The 24342-nt window shown below is 30.7% G+C and overlaps 2 protein-coding genes across 2 annotated transcripts; both read left to right on the forward strand.

The window, feature by feature from the left end:
- Positions 1-237: 237 nt before the first annotated feature.
- On the forward strand, positions 238-1574 carry LOC126551068 (jerky protein homolog-like). Its single transcript, XM_050203818.1, has 3 exons — positions 238-459; positions 509-871; positions 1326-1574. The coding sequence occupies exons 1-3, from the start codon at positions 238-240 to the stop codon at positions 1572-1574; spliced, it is 834 nt and encodes a 277-aa protein (XP_050059775.1).
- A 7722-nt stretch (positions 1575-9296) lies between these two features.
- On the forward strand, positions 9297-11256 carry LOC126551069 (uncharacterized). Its single transcript, XM_050203820.1, has 3 exons — positions 9297-9302; positions 10480-10762; positions 10937-11256. Exons 1-3 carry the CDS (start codon positions 9297-9299, stop codon positions 11254-11256), a joined length of 609 nt encoding a protein of 202 aa, XP_050059777.1.
- The last annotated feature ends 13086 nt before the right edge of the window (positions 11257-24342 follow it).

A 24342-nucleotide genomic window follows, 5' to 3' on the forward strand; every position in this document is an offset into this window, starting at 1 on the left:
GATCGCGATAAACTCGTCGGTGGTGCCCAACATAGTAACTATCAAGTGTATTAAAATAGTTTGTAATATGTACATATCCAATATAAGCGATAAACGTGATAACAAACTATAAGCTTATATGTGTATGTATTGTACTATGTATGTATTGTAATTTAATCAGTGACCGACGAACAGCCTACGTGTAAGTGTGTACCGTGTGTATTAGTATTTTCGTAGTTTATGTGTCGTGTTTCGAAGATGGCAGAAAAGAGGAAACGTGTTGTATTAGGATTCAATCAAAAATTTGAAATTATTAAACGTTTGAAGATAGGTGAAACTGCTACAAATATTGCTCAGATTTATGGTGTGGGGAGAACAACAGTGAATGACATAAAACGGGATGCTGAAAAAATTGAGCAACATGTGTCGCAAATGCAAATCAACGATGGAGATGTCAAAAGTCGTAAAACCATGAAATTGGCAAAATATGAACAACTTGACAACGTTATGTATCAGTGGTTTATTCAAGCCCGAAGGAATTCCACTTTCTGGTCCTATTATTACGACCAATGCAAGTGAAATGAATAAAAAACTAGATGGCGATCCAAACTTCAAAGCAAGAACGGGATGGCTTGATAAGTTTAAATTTCGTCACGTAATTCATCAACTAGACATAAGTGGAGAGAAACTTAGTGCGAATAGTGCAGTCATTGCTGAATTCAAGGAACAATTTAAATTGAAAATAAATGTGATCTTAAAATTGTTAGAGAACAAGTTTATAATTGTGATGAAACTGGACTCAATTGGAAAGCCTTACCACAAAAAACACTTGACAACATTTTCGGAAAAAACAGCTCCAGGTCTTATTCAAAAAGATCGGATCAATGCAATGGTTTGTGCAAATGCAACCGGCAATCATAGGCTACCTTTACTGGTGATTGGAAAATCCAAAAAATCACGTGCATTTAAAAATTTAAATATGAATGCACTGCCTGTGAACTATTATACACAAAAAAAGTGCTTGGATGGATCAAACAATATTTTTTGATTGGTTTCATAAAGTGTTTGTACCACAAGTAAAAGTTCATCTCCCTGAAAAACAGTTGCCACTTAAAGCACTGCTGCTTATGGATAATGCTCCAACACATCTCTGGAGAACTGAAAAGTGATGATGGCAATATAACATGTCCTTTTCTTCCAACAAATATAACCCTTCTTATCCAACCTATGGACTATGGCATAATTGAGAATATGAAGCGTCGGTACAGAAAATATTTTATCGAAAGTTTGCTGTCATCTGACGATGCTATAGGTATTAAAGAATTTTGGAAAAATATACAATAAAGGATGCTATATTCAATGTTGCCAGTGCATGGGCTGATTTGAGTGTTTCAAACTTGAAGAATGGGTGGAACAAACTATGGCCTGAAATAATACCGTGCGAATCTGAAGAAACTGAGCCTAGTAGTGTTGAAGAAATTGTACAATTTTGTAATAATGGACTGCACAGTGAAATATTATCAACGAAAGAAGTAACAGATTGGTTAGAAAATGATAAGCAGGATGGAGGATTTGAAATTTTGAATGATGAATAAATTATTTTGAATATCACTGCCGTTGAAGAAGAAGAAATTGATGAGGATATCGAAGATTCAGGGCTTGACTTATAACCGCTAACTAGCCATTCAGAAGCAGAAGCGATGTTATCAAAGTGTATTGATTGGTTTGAAGTACAAGAAGAATCAAATGCTACGTAAGTCTTACTTCTACGTCAAATACGTAATATTGCTGCTAAAAATGCTAGAGAATCAAAAAAACAAACTAAAATGATAGATTTTTTTTTATAATATGCCTGGTATGTATGTTTATAATTTGTTATATGTAAGTATTTTTTTTTAAAGTACACACACGTAGAAAAATATAATAAATGTGTGTATATGTATGTACACGTTTTGTTTTGCAAAATTTCCGTTAACCGTCTACTCGATTAACCGTCATAGCCCCGGTTCCGACAGTGACAGTTAATCGAAGTTCTATTGTATTATAGTTTTCTCACTTCCCCCGTAAACGGATTGTATTGAAAAATGCGATCATGTATGATTAAGTAGTAAGCGGCTGTATTGGCTGAGAAATTATTAGCTGCCTTCAACGCGTTAATCGATACTTGAGGTTTTAGCGTCATCATTTTGATGCGAACAATCTATGCAGATAAATGGACCCAATTGCTTATATTTTTCTCTTGACAGGCACCATTGAGCGTTAAATTGTTCGTAATAATGTTTTTGAAAATCTGCATAATTTTGATAGAACATGGTGAACAGAATTTCGACTGAACTAATATATGCTTTAACATTCGTTAACCCTTTCAGAACCACACAGTGATTCAACCAAAACCAAAAAATTTTATTTTGACAATTCTACATATTAGAGTATTTTAATAAATAAAAATGAAAAAAATTTTAGTTAAGTAGATAATTGGGACCAAAAAATACATGATGTCAAAACAGATCATTGGGCATTTATATCTTTATTCATAATAAAATAACTTTTTAATGTTAATAAAATCAAAATAAACCATAAATAAAACTTAATTTCAAACTTCCTGTATATCAAAACAATTTATAAAATAAAAACTTAAAACAAAACAATTTATAAAAAACAACTTTTAAAAAACTCATAATAAAATAACTTTTTTTAACCCTTTATACATAAATAAAATCAAAATAAAACATAAATAAAATTTCAGACTTCTTGTATACAACAACTTATTATAGACATATTGTATAATATAATAAAAATAATCATAAAAAACAACTTATTTTTTAATAATGACATAGGTAATTGCTTATGAGATCATATTTTCTTTTTATCACAATTTGGTGTGGAACAAAACCTAACCCTTTTTAATATGCCATCTGTAAGTAATTGTACAAAGTTTTAAAATCAAATTAAATCTGCAGAATTATACTTATGTGCATACGGAGTGGAGCATAATATTCCTTTCAACTCAATGACTCACCTAACAAAAATCTTTCCAAAATTTGCCCGGATTCGAAAATAGTTGAAAATGTTTCTTATGCTAAAACAAAATCTGAAGCTGTTATGAAAAATGTTATTGGTCAAGTAGAAAAAAATAAACTTATTCTTTGCTTACAAAATAATTATTTTCTATAATAGAAGATGAGAGTACGGATCGATCAGTTATAAAACACATGGCTTTGGTTGCACGTGTAGTTAATAGTAATTTCACTACTAGTGATTACTTTTTATCGCTCATTCCAATTCAGTCAGCTACTGCCGAATATTTGTTCAACCATATTATTGAGTTTTTGGAAACTAATTCTATTGATTCATCTGCTATACAAACGGTTATCCTGTCAATACCATTTTTTATTAAAAAATTATATTAAATCGTCATATTTAAATAATACACATTTAGAAGATGTTCAATTTAAAAATCCTATAAATTATTTTGAAAAATGAAGACATTTATCTTGGTGGTAAAGTTATGGCTTACATAAATATTAGTTGCTTAAAACCCCAATTCAAAAATGAGTTCATAAATAATTGTTTACTATTTTACATAGAAGCTGCTACTCAATTTTATAAGAGATTTCCTTTGAAAAAGTTGAATGTGATAAAGCAATTTGAGTTTTTGGACCCTAGGGTAATATATGGTAACCAATTACAATCAATTTCCTCACTTGCTCTTCATTTTCCAAACATTATTCAAGAGAACCAAATAACAGATTTAGATTCTGAATTTAGAACTGTACAATGTATTGAAGAAATGAAAAGATTTGTATTGGATAATGATACCGAATTGAGAGTTGGTTCATTCTGAGAAAAAATTGCACTAATGAAGCGTGGCGATGAAACAAATATGTTCCCTTTACTTTTAAGTTTTGTTAAAGGTATTTTATGTTTACCACACTCGAGTGCAAATGTTGAAAGAATATTTTCTTTAATTAATATCATAAAAACTAAACAGCGTAATCGTTGTTCAACTGAAACGCTCAAAGGTTTATTACATGCGAAAAATTCGATGAAAGACACTAGTTGTGTTAATTTAAAAATAACAAAAGAACACTTGATTGAGTTGAAACAAGCAATGTATGACTTTAAGAAAACATAATAACTACAAAATATATATCTAAAATTTTAAATTCATTACTCATAAGTGCAATACTATTTAACAATAATTTTATTTTACAATTACTACCAAAAGTAATTAACGGTTAAGTTTTTAGTTTTCATGTTTTGACTATTTTTATTTTGTATAACTAATATGATTATGAAGAAAGTATTTTTAAAGAATATTTCTTATTTTATCCAAACGACTGAAATAACCATGTACCTATTTTATAATATTTTTTTACTTTGTTACAATATTACCAAAAAGTAATTGGGTATTAACTTTTAAGTTTTTTTATATTTTGTTATTTTTTTTTTTTTTTGTTTTACAAAGTTAATATATTATAATCAATATTTCTCATTTATTTTGTATTACTAATGATTTTAAAAAAAGTATTATTAATCAATCTTTCTCGCATATTTCAAAAGACTGAAATAACTATGTATTTTATAATATTATATTGTTATAATTTAATTTTTTGTTTATGTTACGTAAGATGTATGTATATTTTTTAATAAACATTTTACAACGTTGATATAAATACATTTATGATTTTTTTGTATTTAGTAACCATTCAAATATCAGATTTCTAAGTTCTAAACCGATATCAAATTCAACATTAATATTAAAAAAATTATTTAGGGATTTTTTATCATACTTAGGGATTTTATGAATACTGTCTTAGGGATTCTTACTATATCCGAGTTGGCAACACTGAGATGTACCAAGTTCACTTCCCTGTGTTAGCTAAGATGACAAAAGATTTTTTGACAATATTTCAGCCACCTCTGTTCTAGTAGATAGACATTTTTTTAAAGAGTCTTTAGTTATTCGCAAGCACCAAAACCGGCTAAACAATGAATCCACCAAATGGTTTTTTTGCATCGATATAACTTAAATGCATTTACTATTATTAAATTCACAATAAATTATTAAATGCACTATTTTATATATTACTTATTTATAATTATATAATTATAAGTAATTCATAGTTGTTTTTTATTAAATACCTGTAATAAGATTTTAAAACTAAATAATAAAACAAAACTTATACTTAAAAGATGTTGTATACCAAAAATATTGAATACTGAGAATTTTAGGTTGTATGTCACAATTTAAAAATATTGTGGGTTATGTATTGTATTGTTATTTAATGATATAGGTATACATTTAATCTAAAATACAATGTTACTCCCTAACTTAATTGACATTAAGAATTGACATTTAAGATTTTGTTAAAATAAAATGTGGGTTAGGTTAGGTTACCTAATGAGATTTACAGAAATAATTTATTACCAATATATTATATTAAAAGAAACTTAAACATTTAGTACTACTGTAATATTGAACGCAGGTGAATCAAAGAAGAATGAAAGCTTAATTATAAATAATACATATTATTATCATTAAAACGAATATAATTATTAAGCAATTTAATATTTGAAACAAACCATACAGTTTTTTTTTATTATTATTATTTGTTTAAGTGAACATTAACAGACAACAATTTAATTTTTATAAACATTATGTTGGTGAATAATAAATAATTAGTAATTAAGTAATTATTAATTGATATTTATTATAAATGTAATAAGAACTTACAAAGTTAATTATGCTGGTAAATTGATTCATCAAATACGTTTTTGATTATCGAATCGCCGACTAAAAAAAAAATGGTGTTACACATCGATTTGTATGAGAAAACTGTAAGATTAACGATGATGATAGTTGTTTGTTGTTATTTAACATGTATGATTAATTATCACATTGTTTTACACTGTAAAATAATCAAATTACTTTATTTTTACTTAATTTACAATTGCTATCTAAAAAAATTGTTTGATGTGACCCCCGTTAACTTCGATGCACTTTTTCATGCGACGATGTAACTTACTTCAAGTTATACAACAACTAACCACTATCGGACTTCATTACAATAATCATTGTGTTAAAGATTATAGAGTGACTCAAGGTACATCATTAGGCCCTATACTGTTTTTTAATATATATTAACTCTACCTGCATCTTTATTCAAAAGTAAATTATTCATGTTTGTGGATGACATATGGCATTATTTAACTTTGAAGATAATTGAGAAAAATTGAAAAATTATGTCGAAATCGATTAACGGCATTTCTATGAATGGATGGAAAAAAATCTATTATCTAATAATAAATATAATTTACTTGAAACTAGTTTAAACAGATTTAATAATTCAAATACCTATAAATGTTAAGCATCTCTAATGCTGTTTCATTAATTATACAGCAACTAGAAGACATTCCAAGTTATAATTTTAAATGAACAAAAACTTCATAATCGGTCAAAATTACTTATTATTGAAAGCGCTGGAAAGAATTTTTTAAATAAAAGTAAACTTTTATTTATCTGATTCTCATTCTACTAATGTAGATTTTGCATCACCTAGCCACGAATACAACCTCTTTACATTAATATGTCAAAAATTTTAAAACATTAGAATGCCACACTATGAAAAACAATATAATAAGAAAGAGGTAGAGGTATTTAAAAACCGGACATCTGTTAGACAAAAATTAACAAAACTTCTTTAATAGTATGTAAGTTCAATACCTAGTACCTACTGTGTAATGTTTAAACACCAGACGTGATTGTCATTTGTAAATAATATTTGACGTTTATTAATTTGAGTAAATAAAAGTAATTGTACAATTTATTATATAAAAGTAATAATATTATATTATTATTCCATAATCCATAACTACTAAAGGGGAACCCGGGGAAGAATGGGATATTTAATGCTTAAAATCGATTTTCCAGTATTCTACTTAATGTTAGGCTCCCAATTCTCTATCAATAAATGTTTAACAGTATAAATATCAATTCACTTCAATGATCAAACGAATAACTTTATTATTAATAATACAAAAAATAATAATTTGCCCCATCCTGCCTCTACCTCGGGGTAGAATGGTATATACATTTTAATATCTTAACATAATATTTTTTTTTTTTAACAGAAATACTTATTTTTATTAATTTTTTTTGAACATTATTTACATCTATGAGTTGCTTCATCGTCGCTCTTAACTCCTGCACAAGCGTTGTGGGACCACTTACTACATTCTAGACAACTAATCCATCCTTCATTGGACTTTGAATATAGTTTTTTACAATACAGATACTTGGCATCCGGATCATCTTCACTTGAAGTTGAATCTTCTTTCTCTCTTTAAACTTTTCTTTTCTTTTTTGATGCAGGTATAAATAATTGTCTTTTCGTTAACTTGTTTTTTTCTTTAATTTTCTTTCCTTTTTCTTCTTTATTTTTTTTTCGCTGTTTCTAAAGATATTTACAAGTCGTTCTTATAAGGCGATTCCGTTAAAATAGCTGTTTTACCTCTCTTTCGTGAATTTTTTTTTCTGTTTGTTTCACTTTTGGAATAGGTAGAATATTTTCAGGCAATTCAATCGGAAATGTACTTTGTTGATTATGAAGCAAAGGTACACTGCGGCTCATTCAAAACAACTGTATTTTGTTCGGTCGTTTCCGAATTCAAATATTGATCATTTACGTTTTCATTTACACCAGCATCTTTTTCATTTGACGAAGTAGTCGGTACAATGTCAGTTACAATCGATGGCAAAAAATCTTCATCAGTAAAAACATTATTCTTCAGAGGCCATATTCCAGTTACTTCAAAACCTTTCATAGCTGTTCTCAAGGTCGCAGCATGTATGAAAACTGCACCAAATAATGATGAAATATTTCCTAAAGTAACTACTTTGCCCGAATTACAACGGAGCCATTTTCTGACTTCATCTTCATAGTATGTGCTCAATGGTTTCATGAATGATACGTCACATGGCTGTAATTTATGAGAACAATGGAGAGGAAAATAAAACAACACCATTTTCTCTAGCTGCATTAAAAACGGAAAGATTTTTAGTATGTCAAGAATGACCATCAAAAAGTAATAGAACTGGATCTTCTTTTGTTGCCCTCGAAAATGCAATAAATTTCATAAACCATTTTAAAAAAATTCAGAAGTAATCCATCTTGTTTCTTGACATTCAACCCACGATTCAGATGGTAATCCCATAAAAAAATGTGATTGATTTCTTTTTCTCGGGAAAATTAACATTGGAGAGACACACGCGCCACTAGCTGAAACGCATATTACCGCAGTAACCGTTTCTCCACGTTCAGCTGATTTTAAAATACCAACCTGTCGTTTCCCTTTAGTAGCTAATACTTTTGACTGTCCTTTTGGATTTACTGTGATACTAGTTTTATCGCAATTGTATATTCTATTCGCATTCAGCTTATATTTATCAATGCAACCAGTTAATAAATTGAAAAACTGAGTATAAACTACTTTATTAAAACCCATAGCGTGAGCATCAAATGTGGCTTCAGGTTTTCTTATGCTCAAATCTGGGTATCTTAATAAAAAACTATTCATCCAATTCTGACCAGCCATTCTATTAGCTTGATTAAAACAGTGAGAACAACCATTTATTTCGGCAAGCTGGAAAGCCAATTCACGAAAATCTATCATCGTTAAACCAAAAAGTCTTTTTTCCATAAACTTCAAATAATCAACCAATTCTAATTCCTGCTGTTCATTAAAAACACATTTATATTTTCCACTAGTTTTATCAATTACGAAATCGGGATTTTCTTTTTTACATACCACTCTAATGTTGTCTTTGGAACTGCAAATTGCTGAGCAGCTTTTTTGAAACTTTTTTTTAAGTACAACATAATTTGCTTTATCCGTACTTTCGGTTGATCATGTTTGCCTCTCCGTCTTTCGAACTTAATTACGTACCATTTCACTAAATAAAGACAAAAACAAATTATGAAAACAGCAATTATTGCTATAAATAATTTAAACTCGTAAAAAAAAATAATGGGGCGGAATGGGAAATTACATATGTATACCTCATTCTGCCCCAGTATGCTGTTTATATCTTAACTGCGATATTTTCCCAAAAATTCGATTATGTTACGTAAATAAAAATAACAATCTAACAATAGTGTATTATATGGTATGATTATAACAAAACTCATGTTATTGAATAATATACCTGCAGTTAAGAATCGAAGAATGTTATAAGCGATCAACACAAAACAATGAATTGTCAATAACTGAAAAAGTGTGTGCGTTTTGATTGTGATAACGTTATTTATAGTAACATGGAGGTAAAAGATTATTATTTCAGGCAGGGCAAACCGATACGAAACGTTACGTATTGAAAATAGCTGATATCCCATTGTGCCCACGTCCCCATTTTGCCACGGGTTCCCCTACGTACAATTATTAGAAGCTGAGTACAATTGAGACTATTTCTTGCCGTACAGTGGAGGAGATAGCATCAATTGTCGGCTGTCGCGACCTGACCGTTTTTTTTTTGTTGCGCTCCAGTATTCTTATATATCTCGATGGATACGAGCGTCTAGAGACAGCGCCTCTTATCAGTACTATTATTATCAGTATCACGCTATCATGACAGTTGCTTTATCACATAATCGTTTGATTACATTTAAATTTTATTTAAATATTCACGTTTTATTTAATAAGATATATATTTAAAATGTTGTATTATTTTATTAAATTAATTGAATTTACACTATACCAGTATACAATGTCCTCATCGAATGAACAACTGGAAACAGTTCAATTGAAATGTGGTTCTATTCAAGGTAAGGATTTAAAAAATGCATATCTAATATTATTCAAAGTTATATTTCAAATATAAAATAAATGTATTCTTTACAAGTTTATAAGAATAACTTATGAGGAACTTTGTATTAAATTTCAAGTTTCACATCATTGTAAAATCAATACATTCTTCACTCCGTTCAGAATCTAAAATATTATAAAGTACATACAATTTTACAATATATGGTAAAATAATTAAAAAATTGTGTCCCGGGGAAAAATACCGATATTTTGTAGCCTGCAACACAACACAACACATAAAATAAAATAAATATAAATAAAAATATAAAAATTTAAATAATTAAATAACTAATAAAATTATTATCAATGATATAAGTTCCAAGTTTAAAAAATTATGTATTAGAAATATTAAGTATTTTATATTAAGTAAGTACTGGGTAAATATAATTTTATAATTAAACTTATATTATGCATGAAATTAATTTGTTAGAAAAGGTTTATACAATTAGTTGTAGACTGCTTTTGGTATAAATAAATAAAAAAATTTACAATGCAGCTAGATAATTGCATTTAAGCTTTGGATTTGATTTAATTTTAGTTATATTTTGTTTATTTGGTTTTGCATTATTTTTACAACTTTTGTTTTAAGTAGTTAGTTGAGTTAAAATTAATATTTCAATTATATTTCAATTATAGATTGACTCAAATAAACGAGCTGAACTTCTTTTAAAAATTTGGGAACCAGATCATACTTTTAAATTTCCCATAACTGGGAAACAAAAATTGAAATTTCAACTTAACTGGTTAAGAAAATGGTCTTGGTTAACTTATTCAAAATTGCTTGATGGTGCATTTTGCAAGTTTTGTGTTCTTTTTAAAAGAAACGAAGGTGGTCGTGGTAATCAAAAGTTAGGCAAACTCGTTTTAGAAAAATTTTCTAATTGGAAAAAAGCAATTGAGGAATTTAACAAACATGAAGGTACAAAATATCATAATAATTCAATTTTAGATGCTGATAATTTATTATCCGTGTACAATAAAAGTAAGGAATCTATGGGTGTCCAGTTAAATAATAAGTTAAAAATTGAAATACAAGAAAACCGTAAAAAAATAATTCCAATTATTGAAACAATTATTTTTTGTGGACGTCAAGGCCTGGCTTTGAGAGGCCATAATGATTCAGGACCCATAAGTTTACAAAATTCTCAAATTTATAATGAAAGTAATTTTAGAGAATTGTTAAGATTTAAAATTGAAGCTGGTGATAAAAATTTAGCCAATCATTTAGAGACAGCTCCACGTAATGCGACATACCTTAGTCCAGAAATTCAAAATGAAATAATTAATACATGTTCTAGTATGATCATCGAACAACTCGTTTCTAGGATTAATAGTGCAAAATGTTTCACAGTTGTTCGGAACACCGATAACAAAAATACGATACGGCCGTTGTTCGTCGACATCTCGATATAATTTCAGTATTTCGTGAGACCTCGACGATCAACGGTCAATAATCTTCATCAAAATTGACGAAATTTATATTGAAATTCAAAATGTATTACCTTAATTAATTATGTATTACTAAAATTGTTAATTCTAATAATTATCTTTTAATTTTTATTATTAATAAAAATAACTAGTGCGAACGTACGAAATAAACAGAAACAATTTGTTCTACAATTATAATTTCTCGTTCCCTAAAACTACATGGTCCTTCGAACAGGATAGCAAGGCGAAAAATAAATTACAATTCGTTAAAAAACCAAATAAAGCGAAAATTCACGTGTTAAAGCAGTGTGGATTAACATCAAAACCACGAGGTAAGATCAAATTTAATTCTTTTTTATCGGGCTTCCCGCAGCACATAAAATTCCCTATCGCATAATAGTCGTAGTATTACCTAAATAAATTGTCACTGAAATCGATATCAGTCAAATAGAACGAAGTTCAATAATAATGGGTGATCAAGATACGGCAACGCAAATAAAGAGGTGAGGGGTATTGAAAGGTCAGCTAACAAGATTTTTGAATGATGTCGATGAAGGTAAGACCGATAGCAACGCTGAAATACTAAAAATAAAACGAAAAAAAGATCGAAGAGGGCTGGGAATTGTTTCAAAAAATTCAATTAGAAATAGAAATGCAAGTGCAAGATGAATCGGAAAACCAATATAGATTTGACTTCGAAGAGTTGTATTTCCTAGCAGTATCAAAATATAATAAATTGTTCGAACCACAGCAAGATACAATTGAACAAGTAGATCAAAATAATGAAAGTCAAAATCAAGCAATGTCGCAGCTGGCAACAACAGTGCGAAGTAGTAGTACCGCGTCAAATCAAGCATCGATTGTAAAGCTCGCGGCGCTCAATGTACCTACATTTAGTGGAGACTATAAAGAATGGTCCACGTTCCACGACATGTTCGTGGCACTTATTCATGGAAATGAGGCACTAACAGACGTTCAAAAATTTTTTTATTTAAAATCAGCTCTTACAAGTGACGCCTTAATGGTCATTCAGAGCTTTGAAACGTCGGATAAAAATATACAATTGCTTGGGAGTGCTTGAATGAGCGCTACAATATAAACGCATACTGGTTCAAAACCATACAAAAGCAATTTTTGATCTAGATCCGTTAGAAGATGAATCAGCAATAAAATTAGAGAAAATTCGTTGATAAGTTTTGGTAATATGAAAGCTCTAGAAAGTCTAGGCCACGACCCAAATGCGTGGGGACCTATGATGATTCACATAATTTGCACGAAACTAGATTCAGCTACACTGCGCGCATGGGAAGTACAGGCGCCGAAATCTGAAATATCAAACGTTTCCGATTTAATACAATTTTTAAATAAACGCTTTCAAGTATTAGGAGCCGTAGAAGGAGCTCAAAACTTACACGGAAAAGCTGAACAAAAAACAAGAGCAGCAGACCAAAAAGAAAAAAAAATACCCGCGTAAAAATCGAGCGTCAATGCATGTTACTACTTCTAAATTTAAATGTTATATGTGTGAACAAAACCATGCGATATATCGATGTCCAAAATTCATAGGTCTCGGCGTCCGCGAACGACAAGTACAGGTAGACAAATTAGGCATTTGTGCAGTATGCCTAAGTCGACACTTGGGAGATAAATGTAAATTCAATGGCTGCAAAAAATGTGGGGAGAAACATAATACGTTGCTTCATGATCAAAAGGCACCAGAAATAACCGCCGAAACGTCGATAAGTACACGCGTAGCGCCATAAAACAAGTTTTGTTATCAACCGCGATAATTAAAATTGAAGGTCGATCGAAAGAAATATTTCACGCGCGCGCGTTGTTGGACTCAGGTTCTCAATGTAATTTTGTAACCAATGATTTAGCACAAAAATTACAATTGCCGCGCAAAGGGGTGAAATTTTCTATTTCAGGTGTTGATAATTCAATGAGTCAAGCTCATTATTCAGTAAAAACTACTATTCATAGTAATTCGAATTTCTAACTTTACCTAAAATTACGACAAACTTACCTATGCAAAGTTTTGACACGACAAAATTAAGTTTACCTAATTATATAAATTTGGCCGATCCGACGTACGCAATTCCGGGTAAAATAGACGTATTAATTGTTGCTGAATGTTTTTATGATATTATACGTCCTGGAAAATATAAAGCTGCGGAAAATGGTATTATATATCAAGAAAGCGAATTAGGTTGGATTGCCTTCGGCCCCACACACAATTTAGTGCAAACCGCCGTAAAATCATTCGTCACGATGACTAAGTTGATGGAAGATAGCGCCAACCTGAATGAGCAGATAGCAAAATTTTGGCAAATTGAAGATACCAGCAAAACACCACAGGGTACAACGATGAAGAAAAAGTATGTGTCGAGCATTTAATCGAACAGTAAGACGGATAATCGGGAAGATTCGTGGTAAAATTACCATTACGCGAAAATACGATAAGCGGGGTGAGTCGAAAGTACGGCACTTAAACGATTTTTGTCTTGGAAATGATTCAAGATAACACAAAATTATGTAGTGATTATATGACTATATTAAACGAGTATACAAACTACGTCATATGTCAGAAATGTCATTACCATCGGCGTCTCGAAACTGAAACAAGTTATTATGTAACGTGCCACGTACAATCAGTTGAATGATGTCGATTTGGAAAAGGTTTTGTGAAATAATTGAACTCTCGAAATTATTCTAAGTGTTTTTTATTTAAAATTATTCTAAGTCCAATTATTTAATTTAATAAAACTTGTGAAAAATATTCTAAGTCCAGGAGACATAAAATATTAAACTGGGTGACGTGAAGGTGCTTGCGCTAACTCTGGTGGATCACGTCTGAATTGTGCCTAATCTGGGCCCCCTTATATATCGTCCAGGGACTCCCGCGGTACCTTCAGATCCCTGATGGTCATCTGCACCTGCATCCGCTTCTGCCCACGCTTGCGTCATCCGGCCGATAGCGTGCGTCAATTATATGACTATAATATTCTATCGGGTGAGTGATTCCGCAACTAATATACTCTACCGGGTGGCAATTACGTATCCATAATATGTCACCGGATAGTAGTCACATGCCATTACCTCCCATCGGATAAGAAGCACACGGGCGATGATACTTTGATTGTTTCCTACTTTGTTTATTAGATCCGGTCCTAGTCCGACCACACCCAATCATTGCTTGCCTGGTTGCTCACCCTAACATAACTATGAGGATATCCTTTACGTCCCCATGGTTTAGAGTATTGTTGGCTATGGTAATTTATATATTACATTTAATATAATTATCAGAGCACGTTGCACCTCCCCACGAAAAAAAAGGTTTATGTCTCAAAGACAGAAATCTTTCAAAGTTCAGTACAAAATAGTTAAGTTACAAATTATTACAATGTTATAGTGTTTACAATAATCGATTACAAGTCATTGATATAAGACATACATTACAATTCTCTGTATGCTTTTACATTTAAAGTATTTTCGTTATATAATATGAATATATGATGTATATGTTGTATATATAGTTTTGATTAAATATGGATTGATTACACTTACAATTGGTTAAATAGTTTGATTAAATATTTTGATTATAATATAATTAATGATTATATGGTTAGATTAAATATTTGGTTATATAATTCTATGTTTTAAATATGTTGGTTAGTTTTCTTATAATTTATAATTGTGATTACAATAAAATATAGTGTTAGTAAATAGTACAATATAGTGATTATAATTGATTTGATAATTCCAATAAAATATGTGGTTAGTATAATGTGTTGATTACAATAGTTTCTTATATGGTAAATTAATTAATACAAATATTTTTTTTTTTTTTTTACTTATTATAATATTTAGTAGTACAAAATCTATAAAGTTCCCCACAATTCAAATTTATTTCCATATCCCAATAGTAACTTATTCGTACAGTATGTTTTCTTAAATCTAAGTGTATATATATATATTTATTATCATTCCAGTTTGTATGTTTTTTTTTTATTTTATTTACTCAATCAAGATTCGCTGCCCATGGAATGACATACTAATCATTTAAAGTACGTCGTCCACATTGACAACAACCCTAATTGATTAATACGTTTACTTGATCACTCTTTACTCATTGGGGATGCCATAGAATCCACCCCATCGATCATATGTCAAATGTTATGTCGATAGGTGTTTCGTACAGCCCCAACCACTTCGTTTTACCTGATCAATTCATTCTAGACATACATTTATCTACTGTAATTCAATATATCTCGTGGATTCTGTATTATTCGAGGTAATAGTTTAATTCATAACAGTATGGTTCACCAAATTCTCTGTCTAACGCCATATCATACAAAAATCTTTTGGCTGCCTCAATCATTTCCAATATAGTTTCATCCTCGTAAGGTACGAGTATATTTTCATTAGCGGTAACTATATGAAAATCAAAACAAGCTGTGTAATTATGCCATTCTCCCTGTGTTGGATTAATATGAAATTGCGTTTCTATGTTAAACGATATTGCCGAAGCTAATTGCTCCATTCTATCCATTATTGGTTATTATTTATTTCGTAGAGTTGATTTGTAATTTATAGAATTATGAATTTCTGAAAAAGAAATTTTACGTTCGTATTTTGATTATTAATGTAACCGTTGTTTTTGTTTTATTACTACTTTTATTGTTATTGTTTATATATTTTTTTTTAGAAATGTTTTATTAAATTTCATATCGCTGTTTCCGTATCACATAATCAAATATACATTTAGTATACTTGACATCCATTCTCGGATCATGCGCATACGTAGTATGGTGTTTTTTTTACATATTATATCATGGGTCTCTACTAAATTAAGTAGCCTTCCTGTTTTATTATATGTACCGATATCTACTTCGAAAATTATTTCTTTATTGCCTAATTTTTCAAACTGAATATAGAAATTTTTATTAAAATACTTATCGTAGCACGTTATGTTTAACATCGGATAATGGTCTAAATCTAATCTTTTTAAAATATTTTTGTCCGAATGTCCGTTCCATACTACTATCACATTCTCTTTATTACCTCTACGTATATAACTGTCAATATATCCTCGTGTAAATTATTTTTTGTCGAATTCAAACTCTGCTTCATTGGTCCAGACAAGCATCTCTCAGATCAGTTTTTACTCTGAACACTCTTTTATCTCTCTTATTGCCACCTGAAGCTCCGTCTCACCCATAGGTCGAGCTTCTTCGTTAAGTGGTAGCAAAAGAGGTCGTCCCTCCAGTTTCCTAATCTTAAAACGGTCTAAGCTATTGGATATAGCTCCGGAGATGACAACCATGCTTGTCTTGTTCACCATTGAGAACTCGAAGTCCATAATTATGAATTTATGTGTCTCTTTCTGTATAATTAAACATTTTGTATTAGTGATTGTATTTTTATATTTTTTTATACATTTAGTACATACTTATACATTTATGTGATTGTTAATAACTTATATTATTACTTTTAAGTTATATTATATTATTAATATTATTCCTTATTATATCTAAATATCTATATATTTAATTTATACATTTTATTGTTCTTTTAGTAAGGGCGGCATATTACTTAGGGCTAGCCTATCTGGTGTGTCACCTAGTAGCTTTTCTTAACCCCATTTCCTTTTGCCGATGACGTCATATGTATGACTTCTCTGTCTCTATTCGATATGTCGTTATCCGTAGTTCTTGCTCGATGGCCTATGGCCCTCATAGTGGTCAGTTTGCATTTATAACTTATGTATATGAATGCCAAAAGAAACATGGAGAATACTAACAATGCTATAATTGCATACATCATTAATGAGTGGTTATTACTTTGTACTTCCACTCCGGACTGTCTGAGTATTTCCTCGTCTATCATTCTTTCTACATCGTCTAGTGAGTGGCCATTTCGTGTATGTTATCGAGTTTGCGTGCGTCGAACTTATGTCTATACTTTTCTATTTTAATGCCCTTGATACTGTTATTGATCTTATACGATATGCTCCCTACTCCGATTTTAGGTATGAAATTTGTGAAATACTTTGTTTTGATCTCCCTTGTCGGATTTAGCACTACGTGTTCTGCATAAGCTCTACATTCCTGATTTAATTTAATTATCCCTTGATTTTTAATTTTTTCAATATATGGTTCTTGTATTCCCTGACACGTAATTGTTAATGTATCTTTTTTTGTTGTGTATATCCATGTGTTGGCATACTTAGTTTGTGGTATATATTTTTAGAAATAATGATTACTCCTGATTCACAATTTTGTGGTAACTGGTCTGGATTTTTAAATAATGAAACTTCACACGGTTGTTCTTTTGATTCGTGTGTATGGTTGGAATTCCGGGCAAATAGTAAAAGTTTCTGTCTCGGTACAGTGTAATAATTCTGTTTCAGTAAACGTTGTAAATTGTCTACGATTTTTAGTTATTCCTACATATTGGTATTCTGGTTTCAATACAATACTATGTGATTTGTTATCCGGTCGATCAATGTCTACAGGATGTGGTATAGGTATGATTTTAAATAAAGTTAATTGAGTTTCCGTTATCAACGGTATTTTATCAGAAATACTATTTGATCACCACTATAAAATACTGCAATTTTAGTTATTTTTGTAAATTCGTGTATTTCGCTAGGTAATGTTCCCATTGGTAAATTCAAGTTAAGTGGTAGGTTAGTTTTATTCTACTTCTAGTTGTGTGCAAGCTTCTCGCGTGTGTTACTACTAGCTTGGGTGTAAAACACCTGTCCTAGCCGCGGTTATTATGGCACTTAAAGTTTGGGTTTCGTAAGAGTATTGTGTCATTAATGCTGTAAATATACTAAAAATTCTATTTGACAGTAACAAGGTTTCTAAAGTATACGTATTGTTTATTAAAGCTTTTATGTTTGTTTCTAAACTTAGTTGCTTTTGTCGTAACTCGTCATATAACTGGTTTAGTTTAGTTGAAGCACTGTTTATTCCTACTATTGAAGATTTGACTACAGTGGTCTGGTCTTTTATAACATGTATCATACGTTCATTGGTACCTTCGACTTTGTCTATGTGTCGTAAAGTTTCCTCCGCACATTCCTCATCACAAACTCCGAATAAGGTTTTCATTGCCGAACCTATCATATTTACTAACCCTCTTTTCACTCTAGCACTACGTATGGTGGTGTGTTCCCCTGGTGACAAATATCTACCAATAGATTCATACATTTGTTTCCGTTGGACGGATATTTCATTAAAAGTTGTTTTTAATACATTATCGTATTTTGAGCACATCTCCCGATCGGTCATATTTCCCTTACAATGCTCGTCCATATTTCTTATTTCTAATTCTAATTGATAATGTCTTAAATCATAATCGCTTAACGGTATATAAGTTACGAGCTCCCAATGAGCTCCTATTATTCTGATTTCACCTTGGTTTTCATAAAATATACTTGTTTCATTTTAAATTCTTCTATGGTGTATGGCGACTGTCCTTGCGCCATCATTATACACAAAAACCTATATAATAATATGCTAATTAGACATATATTTACCTTAATTAATTTAATAGGCCATGTTACGTTATCATTATTTTATTACTTAAATATAATTTATCTTATTAATTCTAACTAAATACTACTATCAATTAATTTTCATTTATTTTGTTAAAAATTTCCTCCGACGTTGTCCTCAGAATTTCTCTTCTCATGATCCAGCACATAGGTCTTGTATAGGGCTCATCACTTTGTATGATTCTCAAGAGGTCTGATCTCAAAGTTGCAATAGATTGCTCTATTACGTGAGGACTTAACGGGTAAGGCAAAAGTGCTGCCGCAGAGTGCACATGGTGGTCAAAGCAGGCGGGGATTTCCCTGTCCCCCACTAAGAAACAGTGTTTTTGGCGTTTTATTTTTCTACCCAAATTTTTAAGAAATCCGATTTTTAATTCCCATCTGCTAGCAAAAAAGCTCACGCTTTCCAACAAGTTCATGGTAGGCAACCACATGTGCGGCCTTCCATACGTTATCGGTGTCAAATGTATCCTTCGGTTTCCTTCACATCGGAAGTTGTCCAAAATACATTGGCAGAGTACCGATTCCTCTGACAGCGTTTCATGTGGTTCATGCCAATCCCAGCAGATTTCGTTATGTGCACCATATATGTGCGAGTACACAGGGTTTCTTTCAAACTCCATGCACCCCAGATACGTGTACAACTGCATTTCCCCCAACATTTCATCTCCCTTATTTAACCGGAGAGTCACCAGACGTCCTCCTGCTGTTTCTTTTATTTCCAACCCGAATTCAGGAACTACGTCTAATTGTGCATTTTCCACCAATGGCACTATGCGCCTATGCCCTTCCGTTGTCAAATATATTACTTCAATTTGTCGGCTCCTATAATATAGTTTAACTCTTATAGTACGTTTTGGTTATTAGTGTAAAATTTGAATCTAACTACATTTGCATCTTAATACTAAAATAAATCTAATTTACTATCTTTATTCATGTTTTTTTTTTTTTATTTTCTTATATATTTTTCCTTATATACTAGTCTCCCTCATCGTGTTTAACTCTGTTCCTTGTTCGTGTATTAAGTTTACTACATATCTGTATCTGTATCTGTTCACACATTTAAAATTATGGTGTATACTAATAATTAGTAGTACAATGGTCATTATTAGAATGCTTACTCCTACACATATTATAAAATTATAATAATGTATTTTAAATTTAGGATTTTCTAGTTTTGTTACATTTGTGTGCTGGTGTTATTAATAATTATTTTACTAGTTATATTTGTTCTATCCTCTTCCTTCTGTAGTATCTGACGTGATATCGCCATAGTCAAACTCATTTACTACATTTGTGGAGTCTACCATTGTTAAGTTTGCTGTAATCATTTGCGATATTATTTCGTAATGGGTATTATTTGTATTTTTGTTATACTCGAAATTATTCAGTGTAGTTAAATTATAGTCATGCTCACTTGTCATGATAGGTTTTATTGTAGTTGAAATTGTCTGCAATGTTGGATTAGTTATGTTGGTTTTATGTAGTAACTTTGAATGTATTACACTTAGGTGTCTAACATTTTTCGGAAATAATATGAATTTTTCATTGTTTAATCCTATTGTTTTCAATGTTAATTCACACGTTTTTTCGATAGTAAGTTTTGTTAAAGTGTTATTTAATACAATAGTCGTAGGTTTTATGGAGAATATACACCCCAGGTTCATATGTACCCGTGTGTTGTTCTCATCATTCAAAGCTAAAGTTATACGTTCCGTTGTTCCCCAAGTCGTTCGTTGAAGTTCAACACGACTATTGTTTACTTCATAAAAAACTATTGTTTCTTCATGGCTCGTTACTCCCTTTACCGTCATAATGATTAACCTATAATTTCATTACTTATTACTTATATTATCTTATTATTCTATTACTTATTACACATTTATACTCTATATCTATACTTAATATTATTATATTTTTATTATATTATTATTTTTTTTTTTTATATCTATTTCTGTTCATACATTTTCAACAATTGGTCCATTCTGTCGCTTCTTTTACGACTTACCATCACCCTTCGTTTCATTTCTTTTCTATATTTTTTCCTGTCGTGCTCTAACATTTCGTCAGCCTCCGGCATTACGTCTAACCAATCGTTTATTACTATACAAAATTGTTCTCTCAAGTCGTTTTTTTCATAAACGTCATGTATATAAACCGTAATGTTTTTCGTAAATCTCTCTAATTCCGATTGCGAATATGGTTCGCTCATTTTCTTATTAGCATTTTCCATATGTGACTTTAAACAACTAGGTGCTTCGTCCCTTCTTAAGAAAGTAGTAACGTTATGTTTTTCCCGTTTGATCATGTCGTATAGATAATTTATGAATTTGGTTTTCTTTTCCCTAAAAATAAATACTTAATCTTAAACTACACTCTAAGTCTTATTTACCTTATTTATTTAATACTTATTTAATTATATTTAATTTCTACCTAAACTTTCGTATCGGATTTCTAATCATCCTTGTCTAGTTTGCCTTTTTCGTAATATTTTTTTACATCATTTTTATGTACAGTCACCTTCCTTCTACCTCTCTGTATTACTACATTTTCGGTATCCAAAACCTCTAAAATTTCAAAAGGTCCTTTCCATAACGGACTTAATTTGTTTTTCTGGGTTTTGTCTTTCAGTAATACCAAATCTTTCACATCTAAGTCTTCGCTAAATTCCTTTTTATCATACTGTTTTTTAGATTTTATCTTCTTATTAATTAATCTTTCTCTGGCAATTTTATGTGACTCCTGCATTTTTTGTTTTAAATCGAATATATAATCATCGTAATTATACCTAGGTTCAGGGCTACATTTTAACTTGACTGGTATGTCCAATTCTTTTCCATATAATAACGCGTAAGGTTGGTAATTAGTCGAACTATGTTCCGTTGAATTATATACGAATAATGCATATGGCAATAGTTGATCCCAATTATTTAAATCTTTGTCTACATAGTGTCTCAAATATTCGGCTAAAGTTCTATGTGATCTTTCTAAGCTACCGTTAGTTTGCGGATGATAAGGACTCGTATTTATTTTATTAATCTTTAGTAGTTTACACACTTCTGTGAAAATCTTACTAAGAAAGTCTGTACCTTGATCAGTTAATATAGTTTCAGGTATACCGTGCACACATACGAAATTTACTACAAACGCCTGGGCGATAGTGTTTGCCGTATGATCTGGTAACGGAACACCTAATGAATATTTCGTTAGATCGTCCTGCATAGTCAATATATATGTGTTGCCTATTGCAGTAGGTATTAGAGGTCCTACTATATCCATAAATATTTTTTCAAACGGTCTAGAACTTGTCGTAGTTATAATCATCGGACTACGGTGATGCCTATTAGTTGTTTTATTCGTTTGACACGACGGACAGTTTTTTATATATTCCCTTACTTCTTGTTTTAACCCTGGCCAGTTGAATTGTCGTTTAATTTTCTTAACCGTTCTATTTAATCCAGCATGACCCCCTAGTAATGAGTCATGAAATTGCTTGAAAATAATTAATTTTTCCTCATTAGTGTACTCTAATTTAGTACAGATTATTATTTCTATATCTGTATTTCGAAATATATACCTAATCATTGATCTTGTTTTTGTCCAGTCCAACCCGTCTTTCTTTCCTAACTGGTTCATGGCTAACTTATTCAAGGAATTTTTAATGCAAAAGTACTTTAAATTTAATAATGCAAAATGCATATTTTCACTTGTGGTTAATTGTTTTTCTTTACTTTTAGTTATCAAAAATATTATGTATCTTTCTTCGTAATTAAAATATACTACGTCGCCTATTTGTTTATTTGATTCTAGCATTTTATTCGTTCCAAATTTTCGTTTTAATTCGTAGTTTATTCCCGATTTAAAGTTATAATATTTTTCTATTTCTGATACAATATGATATTCTGCGGGTGATTCTAGTAATTCACCGTTCACCTCTTTCACATTACTATTCGTTATTATTGTTGTTTCCGATTTTTCTAGAAAGCTCGTATAACTTTCGTCCTTAATTTCTTTTATACTATACATTCTACTTAAAGCATCTACGTTCGAATTTTGTACTCCCGGTTTATATTTTATTTCGTAATCGTATTCCTCAAGCTGTATGCGCCATCTCGCCAACTTTGATAACGGATCTTTTAAGTTAAATAACCAAGATAATGGTCTATGGTCAGTGAGTATCACGAATTTTCTACCGTAAAGATAGGGCCTAAATTGTTTAACCCCGTATACAATCGCTAAACATTCTAGTTCAGTAGTTGAGTAATTCATTTCACTTTTATTCAAAGTTCTAGATGCGTACGCTATTGGTAGGTCGCTACCTATCGTTCCTTGGGATAGTATAGCTCCTAGAGCCTTACCACTAGCGTCGGTTGTAAGTATAAATTGTTTCGTAAAATCTGGATATTGTAAAATCGGTTCTGCACAGAGTGCGTTTTTTAATTTGTCGAAAGCTACCTGACAATTTTCGTCCCAATTAAATTTAACATCCTTTTTTAATAAGTGTGTCATTGGTTTAGCTAACATACTATATCCCTGTATAAATTTCCTGTAGTACCCCGATAAACCTAAAAATGATTTTATTTGCTTTACAGTTTTAGGCACCGGAAATTCTAATACTGATGTTATCTTTTTCGGATCTGGTTTTATTCCGTGTTCCGAAATTATGTGTCCCAAATATAAACATTCGCGTTTTAGAAATTCGCATTTATCTGGTTGTATTTTTAAATTATGGGTACGTAGACGTTCGAATACGTCTATCAGCTTATTGTTATGATCGCTCAAATTTTTCGCATAAATAATAATATCGTCTAAATATACTAAACATTTAATGCCTATTATCCCCGACAATACGTTATTCATTAATCGCTGAAATGTAGCGGGACTTGTTTTCATTCCCATAGTCATACGTTTAAAATGGTAATGACCTTGACCGGTCGAAAACGCTGTCATTTCGCGAGATTCCTTCGCTAAAGGTATTTGATAAAACCATTTGCTAAATCTAAAATGGTAAAAAGCTGACATTGTCCCAATTGATCTAATATTTCCGTAATATTAGGTAACGGATGAAATTCATTTAAAGTTACTTCATTGAGTGCCCTAAAATCAATTACTATTCGAAATTTATCTTTACCAGATGAATCTGATTTCTTTTTTACTAACAACAAAGGTGCATTAAAAGGTGACATAGATCGTTCTATGATATCGTTTTGTTCCATTTTAATTAATTGTTGTTCAATTTCCTTTTGCTGTGCCTGTGGCAATCTATATGGTCTTTTATATATAGGCGGTTGATTGGCGGGTAATCTTATTACGTGTTCCGCGGCGTTAGTAAATGTTAAATAATCGTTTTCCAAATGAAATACATCGGAAAAATGTTCGCATATTTCTAATATTGTTTTACGTTCCTCGTTATTTAAATGGTCACTACGTATTAAACTTTTTATTTTATTTACGCGATCGTTATTGTCATTTACTACAGTTATTTCGTGTAATTTATATTCTAT

Source organism: Aphis gossypii, chromosome 3, assembly GCF_020184175.1.
Source record: "Aphis gossypii isolate Hap1 chromosome 3, ASM2018417v2, whole genome shotgun sequence".
Taxonomy (NCBI): domain Eukaryota; kingdom Metazoa; phylum Arthropoda; class Insecta; order Hemiptera; family Aphididae; genus Aphis; species Aphis gossypii.

Coding starts and splice junctions, on each gene's coding strand:
- LOC126551068 (XM_050203818.1), top strand. CDS start 238: ATGGCAGAAAAGAGGAAACGTGTTGTATTAGGATTCAATCAAAAATTT. Junction 460..508: donor GTCGTAAAACCATGAAATTG/GCAAAATATGAA, acceptor GGTTTATTCAAG/CCCGAAGGAATTCCACTTTC. Junction 872..1,325: donor AAGATCGGATCAATGCAATG/GTTTGTGCAAAT, acceptor TATACAATAAAG/GATGCTATATTCAATGTTGC.
- LOC126551069 (XM_050203820.1), top strand. Junction 10,763..10,936: donor GGAATTTAACAAACATGAAG/GTACAAAATATC, acceptor GTGGACGTCAAG/GCCTGGCTTTGAGAGGCCAT.